Raw genomic sequence first — 17,439 nt, 5'->3', positions numbered from 1 at the left:
TGGACAATATATTTTCTACTTCGTTCAACGTGATCACTGAGTTAGTTCAGTGCGTTGATGAGATTAATTAACTACGTCCTGCAACCCAGTCTGAACGGCTTAACTTCCATGAAGTTTGACTCCAATGGAAAAGACGGTGGAGGAGCTACATTTGATTACATTACTTTTTTTACTCATTCATGGGACATGGGCGTCACTGGCTGGGCCAGCATTTATTGCCCATCCCTAATTGCCCTTGCTCAGAGGGCAGTTGAGAGTCAACCGCATTGCTGTGGCTCTGAAGTAGGCCAGACCAGGTAAGGATGGCAGATTTCCTTCCCTAAAGGACATTAGTGAACCAGATGGGTTTTTCCGACAATTGACAATGGTTTCATGGCCATCAACAGATTCTTAATTTCAAATGTTTTTTTATTGAATTCAAATTGAATTCACCTACCGTGGAGGGATTTGCAATCGGGTCCCCAGAACATTAGCTGAGTTTCTGGATTAATAGTCTAGTGATAATACCACTAGGCCATTGCCAAATATTTGATTAAGTATTTAGCACGTAGTGGCAGGAAAGGGCTCAACATCAACGCAGACAGAAAAATGCTAAGTGCTTTAAGCACATGGGACATTAATCCTCAGACATTGAAAATTTAGTGGTATACATTAAGTACTGGATCCACACTACAATTACACAACATACTTTTAAAAAGCATATTAGATTTATGATTAGCAAATAAAAGCATCTAGAAGCATTTTCATCTCAAAATCACTGTCATTTTTACACATTCCATTACCTTTTTATTTCCTCATTTACTTTACATCCAAGAGACAAATTATATTTCTAACATGCAAAAGCTACTAGCAACAAAAGCTATTTAAAAAGGCCAGCATCTGTCAGAAAGAAAGAGAGAGAGAGAGAGAAAGGGTACCTAAGTTTTAGATGGGAATTATACATACCATAGACAAACAAGACATAATCAGCATATGATTCCCCGACATCGTTGAAAGCCTTGCAGCGGTAGGTCCCATTGTCAGTTTTGTTTAGAGACTCAATGACTAAGTTATCAGTCAAAATAGCACGATCAGGAATTTCATCATCTAATCGTTGCCAGGTGAGTTTAGGCCTGTGGGACAACATTGGTAAGACTGAATTTAGTATAGCGTTCAACTTTCCTCCCCCACGAATCCCTTTCCTTTTGAGCTAATGTCCGTGATGGGAATATCTAAATAAATAGGTAGAAATCGTATAAAATTTAGAATATTATACTTTAGAATTCAGAAAATGGATACAGGCTAACACGTAGCCATTTTTCATAGAAAATGATAGAAACCCTACAGTGCAGAAAGAGGCCACTGGGCCCATCGAGTCTGCACCGACCACAATCCCACCCAGGCCCTACCCCCATATCCCTACACATCCACCCCGCCAACCCCACTAACTTACGCATTTTTACTCAGAAACCTTCATACATAGAATGAATAGCACTAGTTTTAAAACTCGATGTTACGTCATTCATACCATCCACCGGGGACGGTTCTTTCTTTCTTAGAGATAAACTTCAGGTGCCCGTCTGTGTGGAGTTTGCGCATTATTCTTAGTGACTGTTTAGGTTTCATCCAGGTGCTCTGGTTTCCTCCCACAGTCCAAAGATCATAGAATCCTACAGTGCAGAAGGAGGCCATTCGGCCCATGGAGTCTGCACTGGTCACAATCTCACCCAGGCCTTATGCCCATGACCGTATGCATTTACCCTAGCTAGTCCCCCTGATACTAAGGGGCAATTTAGCATGGCCAATGCACCTAACCCGCATATTTTTGGACGGGGAGGAAACTGGAGCACCCGGAGGAAACCCACACAGACACGGGGAGAACGTGCAAATGTCACACAGACAGTCACCCAAGCCAAGAATCGAACCCGGGTCTCTGGTGCTGTGAGGCAGCAGTGCTAACCACTGTTCAGCCGTGCCGCCCATGTGTAGATTATGTGGATTAGCAATGCTAAATTGATCCTTTGTGTCCCAAGGTGTGCAAGTTAGGTGGATGAGCCATGGTAAATGCACAGGATTACGGAGGGTAGGGTGGGGGGTAAGAGGGTCAGTGTGGTCTCGATGAGCTGAATGGCCCCCTTCTGCACTGTAGGGAATTTATGGTTCTTTTATTGCCTTATTCACTAGCAAAGGAAATTTAGGGAAGATTAATGCTGACACAACCTGGGGTTGCCACTATCAATTAAGAAGACATCCCTGGAACTTAGCTCAGTGAATGAGAATTGAACATGATCAGACAACCCGTTATAAAAGTATTGTAAGCTGGAGAAGAAAGAAACATTTAAAAATCTCTATTTCTCCATCAAAAGTTTCAAAAAGAAATCAGGAATGATATTAGATGTAGATAAAGTAAGAACATCTTTAACAATTATATAACAGTGAATTATAAGAACTAATCAAGAAGAAGGAGTTTGATTAAAGAGTCAATGTCCATAATTGCTAAAGATGATGTATTCCAGTTCAGAAGGGGATAAGCATGTTGGTTTTTTTTCTAAAAGAAATCAGAGGTAGTGTAGATGCATTTCAAATATATCTTGAACCCTCCAATATGTCGGGGGGCGGTGGGGAGATATCCTAAATTAGACAGCTTTTTGTGTCCTTCTCCTGGGACAATTGAAATACCAGTGGATTTAAGATAAAACATTACTTTGAATGATTTCAGCTGTCGCATTGTGCAATAAAGTCTTTGTCAATGGGTTCCCTGTTAGAATGAAGGCCATTATCTTTTATAGTCATTGACATTGTGGTGCACATATTCACTTTAAAGTGTGTTGCAATGGCCCCGTGGCTGCCTCACAGCGCCAGGGATACAGGTTCAATTCCAGCCTCAGTCACTGTCTGTGTGGAGTCTGCATGTTCTCCTCGTGCCTGCGTGGGTTTCGTCCGGGTGCTCCGGTTTCCTCCCACAGTCCAAAGATATGCAGGTCAGGTGGATTGGCCGTGCTAAATTGCCCATAGTGTCCAAAGATGTGTAGGTTAGGTGGATTAGCCACGGTAAATGCATGGGGTTACGGGGATAGGGCAGGGTGGTGGGCCTGGGTAAGATGCTCTTCAGAGAGCTGGTGCAGACCCAATGGGCCGAATGGCCTCCTTCTGCATTGTAAACGGTTCTTAAATAAATTTATAAATAAGGTAGCAAAGTATAACTTCTCTTGTCGGGTTTCTGTAAGCAGTTTTAAGAACTCAACTTTTTTGTATTTTCTGAAAGTGAGAAGATACAATTTTTGAAGAGGACCCTTACAACATCCAGATTATTATAACCCGGCCTATAAATTATTCAGCGGGCTCTCTGGATGAAGGTAATAGCTCGAGAAAGTCATCTTCCTTGTGGGTGAGGTAGTTCACTTTCTCTGACTCAAACTAAGTGTGTTTCAAGTGAGGAAGATTGTTGAGGGAGTGTTTCTGATCTAGGGTGGTCGCTACTGTGGCTAGCAATTGTAATTCACATCTGCATTTCATACTTTTTCATTGCAAATCATCGGAAACTCGTCGAGAGGAGGAGACTTTTCCCGGTCATAAATTGTGAACTTTTACAACTCAAATTTCAGATAGACACCAACTCTCATCTCTTCACCTATCCAGGTCTCGTGCTCCATCATTCCCGCACAAGATATATGGTTGTGTGTGATTAAGAGGAATGACACGCTGTCTGTTGGCATCTCTAAGGGCTTCAGCTTGTGACAACTTTGGTTGATGACCAAAAAATGAGCTTATACAGTAACAGGTAGATCACCTTGTAATGCTTTGGTCTAATCCCTTCTACGGGCAATGTCTTCTGTTCCATCACAACCCAGTTAAGTAGAAACGTTCCAGTTGAGAGAAGCTATATTGATTGCTGAAATACATCATGCTATCAAGATTTCCCCAGGCAAATTGAATTTTATCTATTACATTGTACAGCGAGCTGAGTAGCATTTAGGTGAAGTGAGGTTCGAGGGCAGGAGATTATTCGACCAGGGAGCACAAATGTAATTAAGTTCCCATTTTGGAGTGATACATTTGGTTCTTTATGTTTCCATTATAAGTTTCTAGATCCACATTTGTCATAGAAATTGGCCACACTAACCAATAGAGGAGCGAGGTAAGGGTTTAATTACTGTATCCTTGCTAAGTTTATATTGACAGCTTCCATGATAAACCTAACCATAAGACGTCATAATGGGAAAAAGAATGAACGCACAGATGCAAGTTCCTTTTTTTTACAGGCGGCACGGTGGCACAGTGGTTAGCACTGCTGCCTCACGACGCCAGGGACGTGGGTTCAATTCCACCTTTGGGTGACTGTGTGGAGTTTGCACGTTCTCCACGTGTCTGCTTGGGTTCCTTCCGAGTGCTCCGGTTTCCTCCCACTGTCCAAAGATTAGCAGGTTAGGTGGATTGGCCGTGCTAAGTTGTCCCTTAGAATTCAAAGATGATGTAGGTTAGGAGGATTGGCTGTGTAATTATGGGGATAGAGCCTGGTTGGGATGCTCTGCCGGAGAATCGATGCAGACTTGATGGGCCAAATGGCCTCCTTCTGTACTTTAGGGATTGTATAATTCTATATAGATTTGCTTCGAACCAATTTTTCACCATCCTCTCAAGACATTGGTTCACACAAGGGGGCTAGTTTCTTTGGTACCCATTGATGTGTTCAAGTAACCATTTTCGCATGTGAGTCAAGGGTCATGGAGCATAGTGTGGCCAACCCCACACAATCCTTTAACCAAGAGCTCATTCAGTCCTTTTGATGAGCATTCGCACGCACATACTTTCCATGCTGGAATCACTCAGCAGGCCAGGTAGCAGCTGTGAAGAGAGAAAGCGAGCGAATGTATTTGACCACGGACTGCTCGCCGAGCTTCAACTCTCCACAGATGTTGCCTGACTTGTCGAGAGTTTCCAGCATTTGTTGTTTTTGTTACAGATTTTCAGATATCCGCAGTAATTTGCATTAGATACTTTCCCACCACCGCACTGCAACGAGGAGGAGGAGGAAGCGGCTGAACTTTGGTCTCCTTCAGGCAATAGACACTGAGGTCCACTGTAGGCACTGGGGCAAACTGTAACCACTGAGGATAATCATCGAATCAAAACTCTAATTTGGAAACTTGCCAATCTGCAAACAACATTCTTCTTCCTCTAGGGCATAAACAGGCCAATAGATATAGCCTTATGTTAGTGAAATAACTAATGCGCCAAGAAGAAAAAAAATGATAAAATGGATTTCTGTACCAATTGATTTAATAAACCTTTTTTAAATTCATTCATGGGACATGGGCGTCGCTGGCTGGCCAGAATTTATTGATGTGGAGATGCCAGGGTTGGACTGGGGTAAACACAGTAAGAAGTTTAACAACACCAGGTTTAGGGGCTTAAGGCTCCGAAAGCTTGTGTGGCTTTTGCTACCAAATAAGCCTGTTGGACTTTAACCTGGTGTTGTTAAACTTCTTACAGAATTTATTGCCCATTCCGAGTTGCCCGAGGGCAGGCGAGTATGGCTCTGGAGTCACATATAGGCCAGACCAGGTAAGGATGGCAGATTTCCTCCCCTAAATGACATTAGTGGGTGTTTCCAACAATCGACAATGGTTTCATGGCCATCAGTAGATTCTTAATACCAGATAATTTTTATTGAATTCCAATTCCATCATCTGCCATGGCGGGATTCGAACCCCAGTCCCCAGAACATTGGCCGAGTTCCTGGATTAATAGTGTAGCCATAATACCACTAGACCATTGCTTCCCCATAATAAACTAACAAGGACCATACACATATGTTCCCCCTATGTTCATGCTCCATGTTTACATTTTAAAGCAGTGTTTTGTTAGCAAAAGCTCATTTGAAATAAAGTTACGCATTGTATCATTGATAATTGAAGTTAATATCCGTGGGCGGCACGGTGGCACAGTGGCTAGCACTGCTGCCTCATAGCGCCAGGGATCCAGGTTCGATTCCCAGCTTGGGTCACTGTCTATGTGGAGTTTTCACGTTTTCCTCGTGTCTGCGTGGGTTTCCTCCGGGTGCTCCGGTTTCCTCCCACAGTCCAAAGATGTGCGGGTTAGGTGGATTGGCTGTGCTAAATTGCCCCTTGTCAGGGGGACTAGCTAGGGTAAATGCATGGGGTCATGGGGATGGGGCCTGGGTGGGATTGTGGTTGGTGCAGACTTGATGGGCCGAATGGCCTCCTTCTGCACTGTAGGATTCTATGATTCGATAGGCTTGCTGCTGTTATGGAACTGAAACAACACACAAACTCATACTACAAATATTGTCATTGTTCAAGCAGCTTGGGCAAATGTCCTATTAAATTCAAGGTTTATTACTGCTCAGCACTGGCCCAATAGGCCAATGAATTGGTTAACTGTGTGTAAAAATAAATACAGCGAACGCAACAAAAGAAAAATCAGTCTCTCTTGCCGGTTTGAAATGCATGCACTTACTGTGGCTTCCCATTGGCTGTGCAGACCAGCTCTAGAGTGTCGCCTTCTCTCATCAGACCTTGTGGATAACTCGGAGTAATCTTTACTTGGGGCTTAACTGGAAAAATAACAGAAAGACAATTCAACACAAGTACATTTCACTTTTCCATCTGCATGTTCTCCCCATGTCTGCGTGGGTTTCCTCCCACTCCAAAGATGTGCAGGTTAGGTGGATTGGCTATGCTAAATTGCCCCTTAGTGTCTCGAGATGTGTAAGAGTGGTGGATTAGCCATGGGAAATGTGTGGGGTTACAGGGATAGGATGGGGAAGAGGGCCTGGGTATAATACTCTGTCAGAGGATCAATGCAGACTCAATGGGCTGAATGGCCTCTTCTGCACTGTAGCGATTCTATAAATCTACGATTTCCTCTGGTGACTTTCCCAACTTTCGCACATTTCCGAGAGCCAATGCACAAGATTTTTCTTTTCCCTTTGTGGGACATGGGTCCATTTATTTGTTGTCCATCCCTAGTTTCCCTTGAACTAAGTGGCTTGCCAGGCCATTTCAGAGGGCAGTTGAGAGTCAACCACATTGCTGTGGCTCTGGAGTCACATGTAGGCCAGACCAGGTAAGGACGGCAGATTCTTCTCTGAAGGATATTGGTGAACCAGATGGGTTTTTCCGACAATGGGTTCATGGTCATCAGTAGATTTTTAATTCCAGATTTTTTAAATTGAATTCAAATGCGACCACCTGCCGTGGCAGGATTTGAACCCGGGTCCCCCAGAACATTAGCTGAAGTGTGGAATGCAGTTCGGGTTTGACCTGGAAAACCTAGAAAGTGACCATATCGAAAATGCTTGCACAGCACAAGTGTCAGCAACAACATCCATGGTCTGTCTTCCCACACGGGGCAAGCTGCACCAAGGCCCTCCCTTAAGTTCTTTCCTTAAATGAAGGGTTTTATCTCTGTAAAATCAGGAAATTAATGGTTCAAGAAAAAGTTGATTAAACTAATCCTGCTGGTGCCAGAATGGCTGGGGTGACTCCTAAATGCAAGATTCAACCCACTCCCACCTGGCTAAAGAAAATCTCCTGTAATAATATGCTAATAGAACATAGGAACATCAGAACTAGGAGCAGGAGTAGGCCATCTGGGCCCTTGAACCTGCTCCGTCATTCAATAAGATCATGGCTGATCTTTTCATGGACTCAGCTCCACTTGCCCGTCCACTCATCAAAACCCTTAATTCCTTTACTATTCAAAAATGTATCTATCCTTGCCTTAAAAACATTCAATGAGGTAGCCTCAACGGCTTCACTGGACAAGGAATTCCACAGATTCACAACCCTTTGGGTGAAGAAGTTCCTCCTCAACTCAGTCCTAAATCTGATCCCCCTTATTTTGAGGCCATGCCTCCTAGTTCTAGTTTCATCTGCCAGTGGAAACAACTTCCCTGCTTCTATCTTATCTTTTCCCTTCATAACCTTATATGTTTCTATAAGATCTCCCCTCATTCTTCTAAATTCCAATGAGTATAGTCCCTGTCTACTCAGTCTCTCCTCATAAGCCAACCCTCTCAACTCCGGAATCAACCTAGTGAATCTTCTCTGCACCCTCTCCAATGCCAGTATATCCTTTCTATAGATGAGGACAAGCACTTTGCTGCCAAGAATTGTGAGATATGATTTATTCACAAGAGTTCTTTAATAGGTCCTAATTCATGCAGGGAATTTTTTTTTAATATGTAGAATTTCTCAACACTTTTAATCAAAATTTTCTTTTAAAACTTACTTCTAATAAGAACAGAACAAACAGTATTTACTGTTAAGAAAAGCATGGATGTTAGGGAACTTGGGGAAATAAATAGTGATGTCTTGAGGAGTGTACATATTACAGAAAAGGAGGTGCTGGAAGTCTTAAAGTGCATCAAGATAGATAAATCCCCGGGACCTGATGAAGTGTATCCCAGGACATTGTGGGAGGCTAGGGAGGAAGTTGCGGGTCCCCTACCCGAGATATTTGAATCATCGATAGTCACGGGTGAGGTGCCTGAAGATTGGAGAGTGGCAAATGTTGTGCTTTTGTTTAAAAAGGGCTGCAGGGAAAAGCCTGGGAACTACAGGCCAGTGAGACTCACATCTGTGGTGGGTAAATTGTTGGAAGGTATTTTGAGAGACAGGATCTACAGGCATTTAGAGACGCAAGGACTGATTAGAGACAGTCAGCATGGCTTTGTGAGTGGAAAAACATGTCTCGCAAATTTGATTGAGTTTTTTGAAGGGGTAACCAAGAAGGTAGATGAGGGCAGTGCAGTTGATGTTGTCTACATGGACTTTAGCAAGGCCTTTGACAAGGTACCACATGGTAGGTTGTTGCATAAGGTTAAATCTCACGGATTCAGGATGAAGTATCTAAATGGATACAAAATTGGCTTCTTGACAGAAGACAGAGGATGGTTGTAGAGAGTTGTTTTTCAAACTGGAGGCCTGTGACCAGCGGTGTGCCTCAGGGATCGGTGCTGGGCCCACTGCTATTTGTCATTTATATTAATGATTTGGATGAGAATATAGGAGGCATGGTTAATAAGTTTGCAGATGACGCTAAGATTGGTGGCATAGTGGACAGTGAAGAAAGTTATCTCCAATTGCAACGGGATCTTGATCAATTGGGCCAGTGGGCTGACGAATGGCAGATGGAGTTTAAATGAGATAAATGCGAGGTGATGCATTTTGGTAGATCGAACCAGGACAGGACTTACTCAGTTAATGGTAGGGCGTTGGGGAGAGTTATAGAACAAAGAGATCTAGGGGTACATGTTCATTGCTCCTTGAAAGTGGAGTCCCAGGTGAACAGAGTGGTAAAGAAGGCATTCGGCATGCTTGGTTTCATCGGTCAGAACATTGAATACAGGAGTTGGGACGTCTTGTTGAAGTTGTACAAGACATTGGTAAGGCCACACTTGGAATACTGTGTGCAATTCTGGTCACCCTATTATAGAAAGGATATTATTAAACTAGAAAGAGTGCAGAAAAGATTTACTAGGATGCTACCGGGACTTGATGGATTGAGTTATAAGGAGAGGCTGGATAGACTGGGACTTTTGTCTCTGGAGCGTAGGAGGCTGAGGGGTGATCTGATAGAAGTCTGTAAAATAATGAGGGGCACAGATCAGCTAAATAGTCAATATCTTTTCCCAAAGGTAGGGGAGTCTAAAACTAAAGGGCATAGGTTTAAGGTGAGAGGGGAGAGATACAAAAGTGTCCAGGGGGGCAATTTATTCACACAAAGGGTGGTGAGTGTCTGGAACAAGCTGCCAGAGGTAATAGTAGAGGCGGGTACAATTTTGTCTTTTAAAAAGCATTTACTTACATGGGTACGATGGGTATAGAGGAATATGGGCCAAATGCGGGCAATTGGGATTAGTTTACGGGTTTTTAAAAAAAAGGGCGGCATGGACAAGTTGGGCCGAAGGGCCTGTTTCCATGCTGTAAACCTCTATGATTGGAAATGCCCAAAAGATGCACCAACACCTTAAAACCCATGTAACATTGCTTGGAAACTCTGGCCTAACTTTCGGATTGGCATTATTTTGATGTTGGGGCCAATCCTCTCGCCAAAAGATGTGCGGGTTAGGTCGGTTGGCTGTGCTAAATTGCCCCTTAGTGTCAGTGGGATTAGCAGGGTAAGTATGTGGGGTTAGGGGATAGGGCCTGAGGGGGGATTGTTGTTCGTGCAGGGCCGATGGGCCGACTGGCCTCCTTCTGCACTGTAGGGATACTTTGATTCGATGATTTTAAAATGGGTTGTCACTGACAACAACATAATAGATGTTCAGCAATAAAACACTTCCGTCATGATGACTGCTTTCATTTCTGTTGCTTTCTCTTCCGAATTCAGTTTATCCTATGTGATTTATTGAATAAGAACATAAGAACTAGGAGCAGGAGTAGGCCATCTGGCCCCTCGGGCCTGCTCCGCCATTCAATAGGATCATGGCTGATCTTTTTGTGGACTCTGCTCCACTTACCCGCTCGCTCACCATAACCCTTAATTCCTTTACTGTTCAAAAATTTATCTATCCTTGCCTTATAAAACATTCAATGCGGTAGCCTCAACTGCTTCACTGTGCAGGAATATAATGCAATTAACAGTAAACAACTCAATGTAAATGCATTCGCTTCTACAGTAAATAGTTCAGTTATATATGAATTGTGGGTTACTTCATTTTTCAGCATGCATTTAATCAACATTTCAAATGTTATTACACATCTCACCCTGTTTAGATCAAGTCTTTATTAGATAGTCCCCGTTGCACTAAAAAGTGAAATCATATTAACTTTACTTACTCGGGAGTTGCAAAATTGTTAGGGAGATTTTTAAAATTGCACATGAGATGTGCACCATTTTGGGCCTTTACATTTAGTGCAAGCATTTTTAAATATGAAAACCTTTCTTTTGTCATGCAAGTTTAAGTTTTTAAGTTGATTTATTAGTCACAAGTAGGCTTACGTTAACATTGTAATGAAGTTACTGTGAAAATCCCCTAGTTGCCACACTCTGGCATCTGTTCGGGTACACTGAGGGAGGATTTAGCATGGCCAATTCGCCTAACCTGCACATCTTTGGGCTGTGGGAGGAAACTGGAGCACCCGGAGGAAACCTATGCAGACATGGGGAGAACGTGCAGACTCCACACAGTCACCCAAGCTGTGAATCAAACCTAGGTCCCTGGCGCTGTGAGGCAGCAGTGCTGACCAATGCAAGAACATCAACTAAGAGAGGGCCTGAGCAACTTCATATATATTCCATACATACCATGGTTTTTATTAGCAGCAGCAAGATCAGGAGAGTAGGATCAATGCCAACCTCATTCTGGCCTACCTCAACTGGCCAAGGATAAACACATGGATAAGCTAATTGGAACACACAACAGGGATGACATTCAAAGGAATGCTTTTCCCTCAAACAATTGAGAATACACATTGGGATTCACTTTAAATGATTGCTGTTTATGGTAATCAGTTGGCTTTATGGATCAAATCTTGATTTGACATTCCCGTTCGTGCATTTGCACTCATTATAATTATCAACAGGTATGCTGATCTTCAAATTAATTTTGTTGTTACACAGCAAGGAAGAGATTTTGAACTTTCTGCTTATTGATGGTACTGCGAACCAGATTTCCGTGTCTGTACATAAAACACGGCATTAGCTTTATTCTTCTGCTCTCTGTGCACCAGCTTGCAAAGATTTGAAATATCCTGTGCAAAAACATGCCACTGCTTGGAATGCTATTTGCTGTACTTTAACTCGATGACACATCGGGACCCGCAGTAAGATCATGGATTCGAGTTTTTAAAAAGGGAAATAAAAGCTAAGTTGCAGCGACAATGACAGCACCAAGATTGTAGTAAAGGGAAACACCTGGCATGTCAATGTTGGGAGATGGAATTCATGCCATGCCATCATCATAGAAAGCATCCTTTCCGGATGCATCACATCTTGGTATGGTTCCTGCTGTGACCAAGACCGCAAGAAACTACAAAGGGTTGTGAACGTAGTCCAGTCCATCACTCAAACCAGCCTCCCATCCATTGACTTCATCTACACTTCCCGCTGCCTCGAAAAAGCAGCCAGCATTATTAAGGACCCCACGCACCCTGGACAAACTCTATTCCGCCTTCTACTGTCAGGAAAAAGATACCAAAGTCTGAGGACACGTGCCAACCAACTCAAGAACAGCTTCTTCCCTGCTGCCATCAGACGTTTGAATGGACCTAGCATATATTAAGGTGATCTTCTCTGCACCCTACCTATGACTGTAACACTATATTCTTCACTGCCTCCTTCCCTTCTCCCCTCTGCACTCTATGAACGGTATGCTTTGTCAGTATAGCAGGCAAGAAACAATACCTTTCACTGTATCCCAATACATGTGACAATAATAAATCAAATCAAAATCAAACGCGCCAAAATCTTGCTGCCGTTTACGCCAGCAGGATCCAGCGGTCCCGCCAATGGCGCACTCCCATCGCGGGTTTCCCAGCCGCGAGGGGTGCATTCATCGACGGGACCATAAGGTCCCACCACCAGCGTGCGGCACACTGGAATCACCCCGCGCAGGGGAGGAGGAAAATCCCACCCATGGTTCCAAAATTTGTATTTTGTTTTTTTTGGGGGGTGGGGGGGTCAGATCATAACTGAAAGGGAATCTGAAGCTTCACATTTCTGTGCAAATCGAAACAAAAAACGGAAACGGAAATTGGGAACTTCAGGTGGCTGGGGGCAACTGAAGTTGGTTAAAACCAGATTGGAACAAATCACAAGAACCATTCGAGCTCAGATTCAAGTGGCAGCTGAGAGGGAGGAAAAGGAAAGTTGGTTCTAGGAGCAGAGATAAAAGGAGAGAGAGATCACTGCCACTGAACAAAGAACAAAGAAAATTACAGCACAGGCACAGGTCCTTCAGCCCTCCAAGCCTGCACCGACCATGCTGCCCGACTGAACTAAAACCCCCTACCCTTCCAGGGACCATATCCCTCTATTCCCATCGTATTCCTGTATTTGTCAAGACGCCCCTTAAAAGTCACTACATTATCCGCTTCCACTACCTCCCCCGGCAACGGGTTCCAGGCACCCACCATCCTCTGTGTAAAACCTGCCTCGTACATCTCCTTTAAACCTTGCCCCTCACACCTTAAATCTATGCCCCCTAGTAAACTGACTCTTGCACCCTGGGAAAAAGCTTCTGACTATCCACTCTGTCCATGCCTCACATAATCTTGTAGACTTCTATCAGGTCGCCCCTCAACCTCCACCGTTCCAGTGAGAACAAACCAAGTTTCTCCAGCTTCTCCTCATAGCTAATGCCCTCCATACCAGGCAACATCCTGGTAAATCTTTTCTGTACCTCCTCCAAAGCCTCCACATCCTTCTGGTAGTGTGGCGACCAGAATTGAACACTATATTTCAAGTGCGGCCTAACTAAGGTCCTATAAAGCTGCATCATGACTTGCCAATTTTTAAACTCAACGCCCCGGCCGACGAAGGCAAGCATGCCGTATGCCTTCTTGACTACCTTCTCCACCTGCGTTGCCACTTACAGCTTCTGCTTCGGTTGTTTTAAAAGTAATTGATGGCCCAGCATTAGCCATACAGCACATGAGGGTTCACAACTACAGTGCATTGGCCATGCTAAATTCTCCCTCAGTGTCCCCGAACAGGCGCCAGAGTGTGGCAAGTAGGGGATTTTCACAGTAACTTCATTGCAGTGTTAATGGAAGCAAATTAATTAAAGCAAATTGCTGTGGATGCTGGAATCTGAAATCAAAAGAGAAAATGTCAGCAGGTCTGGCAGCATCTGTAAGGAGAGAAAAAAAGAGCTGATGTTTTGAGTCCACACGATCCTTTGTCAAAGCTAAAAGGCATAGAAAGCGGGAGATATTTATACTGCAGGGTGAGGGAATGAAAGATGAGTCATTGCCACTTTCTCTCCTTATAGATGCTGCTGGACAGCCGAGTAACCTCTGCAAAAAGGCACCATCTTGGTGAAACTGTGCCCAGGTAACTCAGGTTGTTTGGGAACTGCTGTTGCTTGAGAATCAGTGGTTAAATCCTTGAAGGAAAAGGGCTAGAATTTCACCCTGAAGAAGTTCGGAGCTTTGCAGCACTTGTAAAGTAAAAGTAAAGACCATAAGACATAGGAGCAGAATTAGGCCACTCAGCCTATTGAGTCTACTCCGCCAGTTTATTTATTAGTCACAAGTAGGCTTACATTCACACTGCAATGAAGTTACTGTGAAAATCCCCTGGTCGCCACTCTCTGGCACCTGTTCGGGCACACCGAGGGAGAATTGAGCATGGCCAATCCACCTAACCCGCACATCTTTGGACCGTGGGAGGAAACCGGAGCACCCGGAGGAAACCCACGCAGACACGGGGAGAATGTGCAAACTCCGCACTGACGGTGACCCAAGCCGGGAATCGAATCCGGGTCCCTGGCGCTCTGAGACAGTGCTAACCACTGTGCTGAAACTGGGGCCATTTATGCTGATTGGACTGCCCAGTAAATCGGTGAGATCTACCTTTACTGAATCTGCCACTTAATATGTAATCTATGGTTTATATTGACTGCCTGTTAACTGAGGCTTAATTGCTGTTGATCTTTGTAAAGTAAATATTATAAAAGTGAAATCTTGCCCCTCGATTTTCTCACTGGGGTCGGTTGGTCCTTCTGGTTTGTTGGTCTCTGCATTGATCATAATCATTGAAGAACTGAATCAATTCTTACTGAACCTTGGTAATGAGGAAAGGTCAAATTTATGATGCTGACTGGCATTCTTTTTAATCAATGGTTCTCTAGAATTAATTAAAAGGGAAAAAACAAAGTTTTAAAAAAATATTTTGATGATTCTGATTAATATATTTAAGTTACTCATTTGTAGCTCTGTATTATTACTCTTCCATCAATAAAAATCAGATTCTCTTTTCTCAATTCCTCTTCGCTAGCACATCTACCGCATCCAGAGCAGTCATTTGTACATATTGATCTTGCCGACTTTATTATCAAACCAAATTTCACAGCATCCTCTTTGAAAGCAGAAATGCTCGGCGGCTTCCCTACTATGTGGCTGGGAAGAAAAGGAATACTTCAGCTTAAAATGAGCTAATTTAAACTTGGTTTCTATCTCTCGTGAATGCTTTGGACGTTGCATCTCAACCAGATGCCACAACAATTAAGATCATAATTAATTGACTGTGTTCAATTAGGATACTGAGCAACCCTTACTCGTTCAGGAAGACACTTAAAAAATTCATGCTGAAAGAAGAAAGTCTTCAGTACCAAACTGAGCAGTTTTGGGCCCCAAGGAAGAACGTACAGGCCTTGGAGGGGGTCCAGAGGAGGTTCACAAGAATGGTCCCAGGAATGAAGGGTTTGATTTGATTTATTATTGTCACATGTATTAACATACAGTGAAAAGTATTGTTTCTTGCGTGCCATACAGACAAAACATTCCGTTCATAGAGAAGGATATGAGAGTGCAGAATGTAATGTTACAATCATAGCTAGAGTGTAGAGAAAGATCAACTTAATGCAAGGTAGACCCATTCAAAAGTCTGACAGCAGCAGGAAAGGAGCAGTTCTTGAGTCGGTTGGTACGTGGCCTCAGGCTTTTGTATCTTTTTCCCCCGAAGGAAGAAGGTGGAGGAGAGAATGTCCAGGGTGCAGGGGGTCCTTAATTATGCTGGCTGCTTTGCTGAGCCAGCGGGAAGTGGAGACAGAGTCAATGGACGGGAGGCTGGTTTGCGTGATGGATTGGGCTACATTCACGACCTTTTGTAGTTTGTCATATGAAGAGCGGTTGTGGAATCTGGGTCTATACTCGATGGAGTTTAGAAGGATGAGGGGGGATCTAATTGAAACTTATAGGATACGGAGAGGCCGAGATAGAGTGGATGTGGAGAGGATGTTTCCACTAGTGGGAGGGACTAGAACTCGAGGCCACAACCTCAGAGTGAAGGGACGCTCCTTTAAAACAGAGATAAGGAGGAATTTCTTCAGCCAAAGGGTGGTGAATCTGTGGAACTCTTTGCCACAGAAGGCTGTGGAGGCCAGGTCATTGAGTGTCTTTAAGACAGAGATAGATAGGTTCTTAATCAATAAGGGGATCAAGGGTTACAGGGAGAAGGCAGGAGAGTAGGGATGAGAATCATATCAGCCATGGTCGAAAGGTGGAGCGACTCGATGGGCCGAGTGGCATAATTCTGCTCCTATATCTTATAGTCTTAAGAAATAACGCAAGCAGTTTCCATGCTGTAAACGTCTCTGACTCTAACCTGCTCAGTTGGATTGGGAAGGTGAAAGATTTGTAAGACTAGCTGTGTGAGCACAACTTGCGAATATGGTTAGAATTGGTGATAGAATCAAAACATTTGAAAAATGAGAAAGCAAGTGTGGAAAAGGGGATGTTAAAATTATTGAAGGTTAAACTGAATCCACGGCGACTTGACAAATGACGACTTCAAACACTCGTCACGCAGGGACAGAACGCAGCCCAGCCTAGCATTAGGTGACTAAAGGACAATTTCAAAACAACTGAATTCAGTAAACAGAGAGGTAAAGACAGAGGAGAACAAGAAGTCAGTGTGCGGCTTCTGAACACAGCCATCTGTCACTGACGCCAGTCACTTCCCTGGAACCCAGTCATTAATTGGGCATTGTGCTGTCGCTGATTTTGCAACAGGATCTCATGGCTCATTTACTGTCAAACTTCAAGGCTCCCAAGTGCAAGCGAACTTGTCCAGAGCATGTTGAAGGATGGATTCTGTATCATTGGAGATTTCCAAGCTCACGCATGTGTAACTGGACTTCAATTCGTGGCTTATTCATGATCATTTTCCAGTTTTTCTTTTCACCTTCTCCAACAAAAATTTCAAGTTCCAAGGACAGGAAAGCTAAAGTCCTGCCCTAAATAGGCGGGACCCAGGGATAAGCCCAGAGCTACTTGCTTGAAGTAGAGTGCACAGAATCCCTACGGTGCAGAAGAGGCCATTCGGCTGATCGAGGCTGCACCGTCCTCTCCCCCGCCCATCCTTGTAACCCCACACATTTCCCATGGCTAATCCCTCTAACTTATACATCTTGCGACACTGAAGGACAATTTAAAAGTAAAGTTTATTTATTCGTCACAAATAGGCTTACATTAACACCGCAATGAAGTTACTGTGAAAATCCCCTAGTCGCCACACTCCGGCGCATGTTCGGGTACACTGAGGGAGAATTTAGCACGGCCAATGCACCTAACCAGCACGTCTTTCCATCTGTGGGAGGAAACCGGAGCACCAGGAGGAAACCCACGCAGACACGGGAAGAATATGCAGATTCCACACAGACAGTGACCCAAGCCGGGAATCGAACCCGGGTCCCTGGCGCTGTGAGGCAGCAGTGCTAACCACCTTGCCACCCATGGCCAATTTAGCATGGCCAATCCACCT

General features: G+C 43.9%; 1 protein-coding gene across 6 annotated transcripts in view; it reads right to left on the bottom strand.

Annotated features, from left to right (window-relative positions):
- Positions 1–17,439, bottom strand: part of cadm1a (cell adhesion molecule 1a) — a 455,101-nt gene that overhangs the window by 65,038 nt on the left and 372,624 nt on the right. For all 6 annotated transcript variants that reach the window (XM_078198993.1, XM_078198989.1, XM_078198991.1 and 3 more), the window contains 2 exons: positions 6,460–6,556; positions 946–1,112 (listed from right to left, as the gene is read on the bottom strand). In XM_078198993.1, the coding sequence (XP_078055119.1) occupies positions 946–1,112; positions 6,460–6,556 (264 nt within the window). The remainder of the gene's footprint in view (positions 1–945; positions 1,113–6,459; positions 6,557–17,439) is intronic.

Source organism: Mustelus asterias, chromosome 27 (assembly GCF_964213995.1).
Source record: "Mustelus asterias chromosome 27, sMusAst1.hap1.1, whole genome shotgun sequence".
NCBI classification, from domain to species: Eukaryota; Metazoa; Chordata; class Chondrichthyes; order Carcharhiniformes; family Triakidae; genus Mustelus; species Mustelus asterias.
The sequence above is the reverse complement of the archived record's forward strand: the minus strand, read 5'-3'. Positions and strand labels throughout refer to the sequence as shown.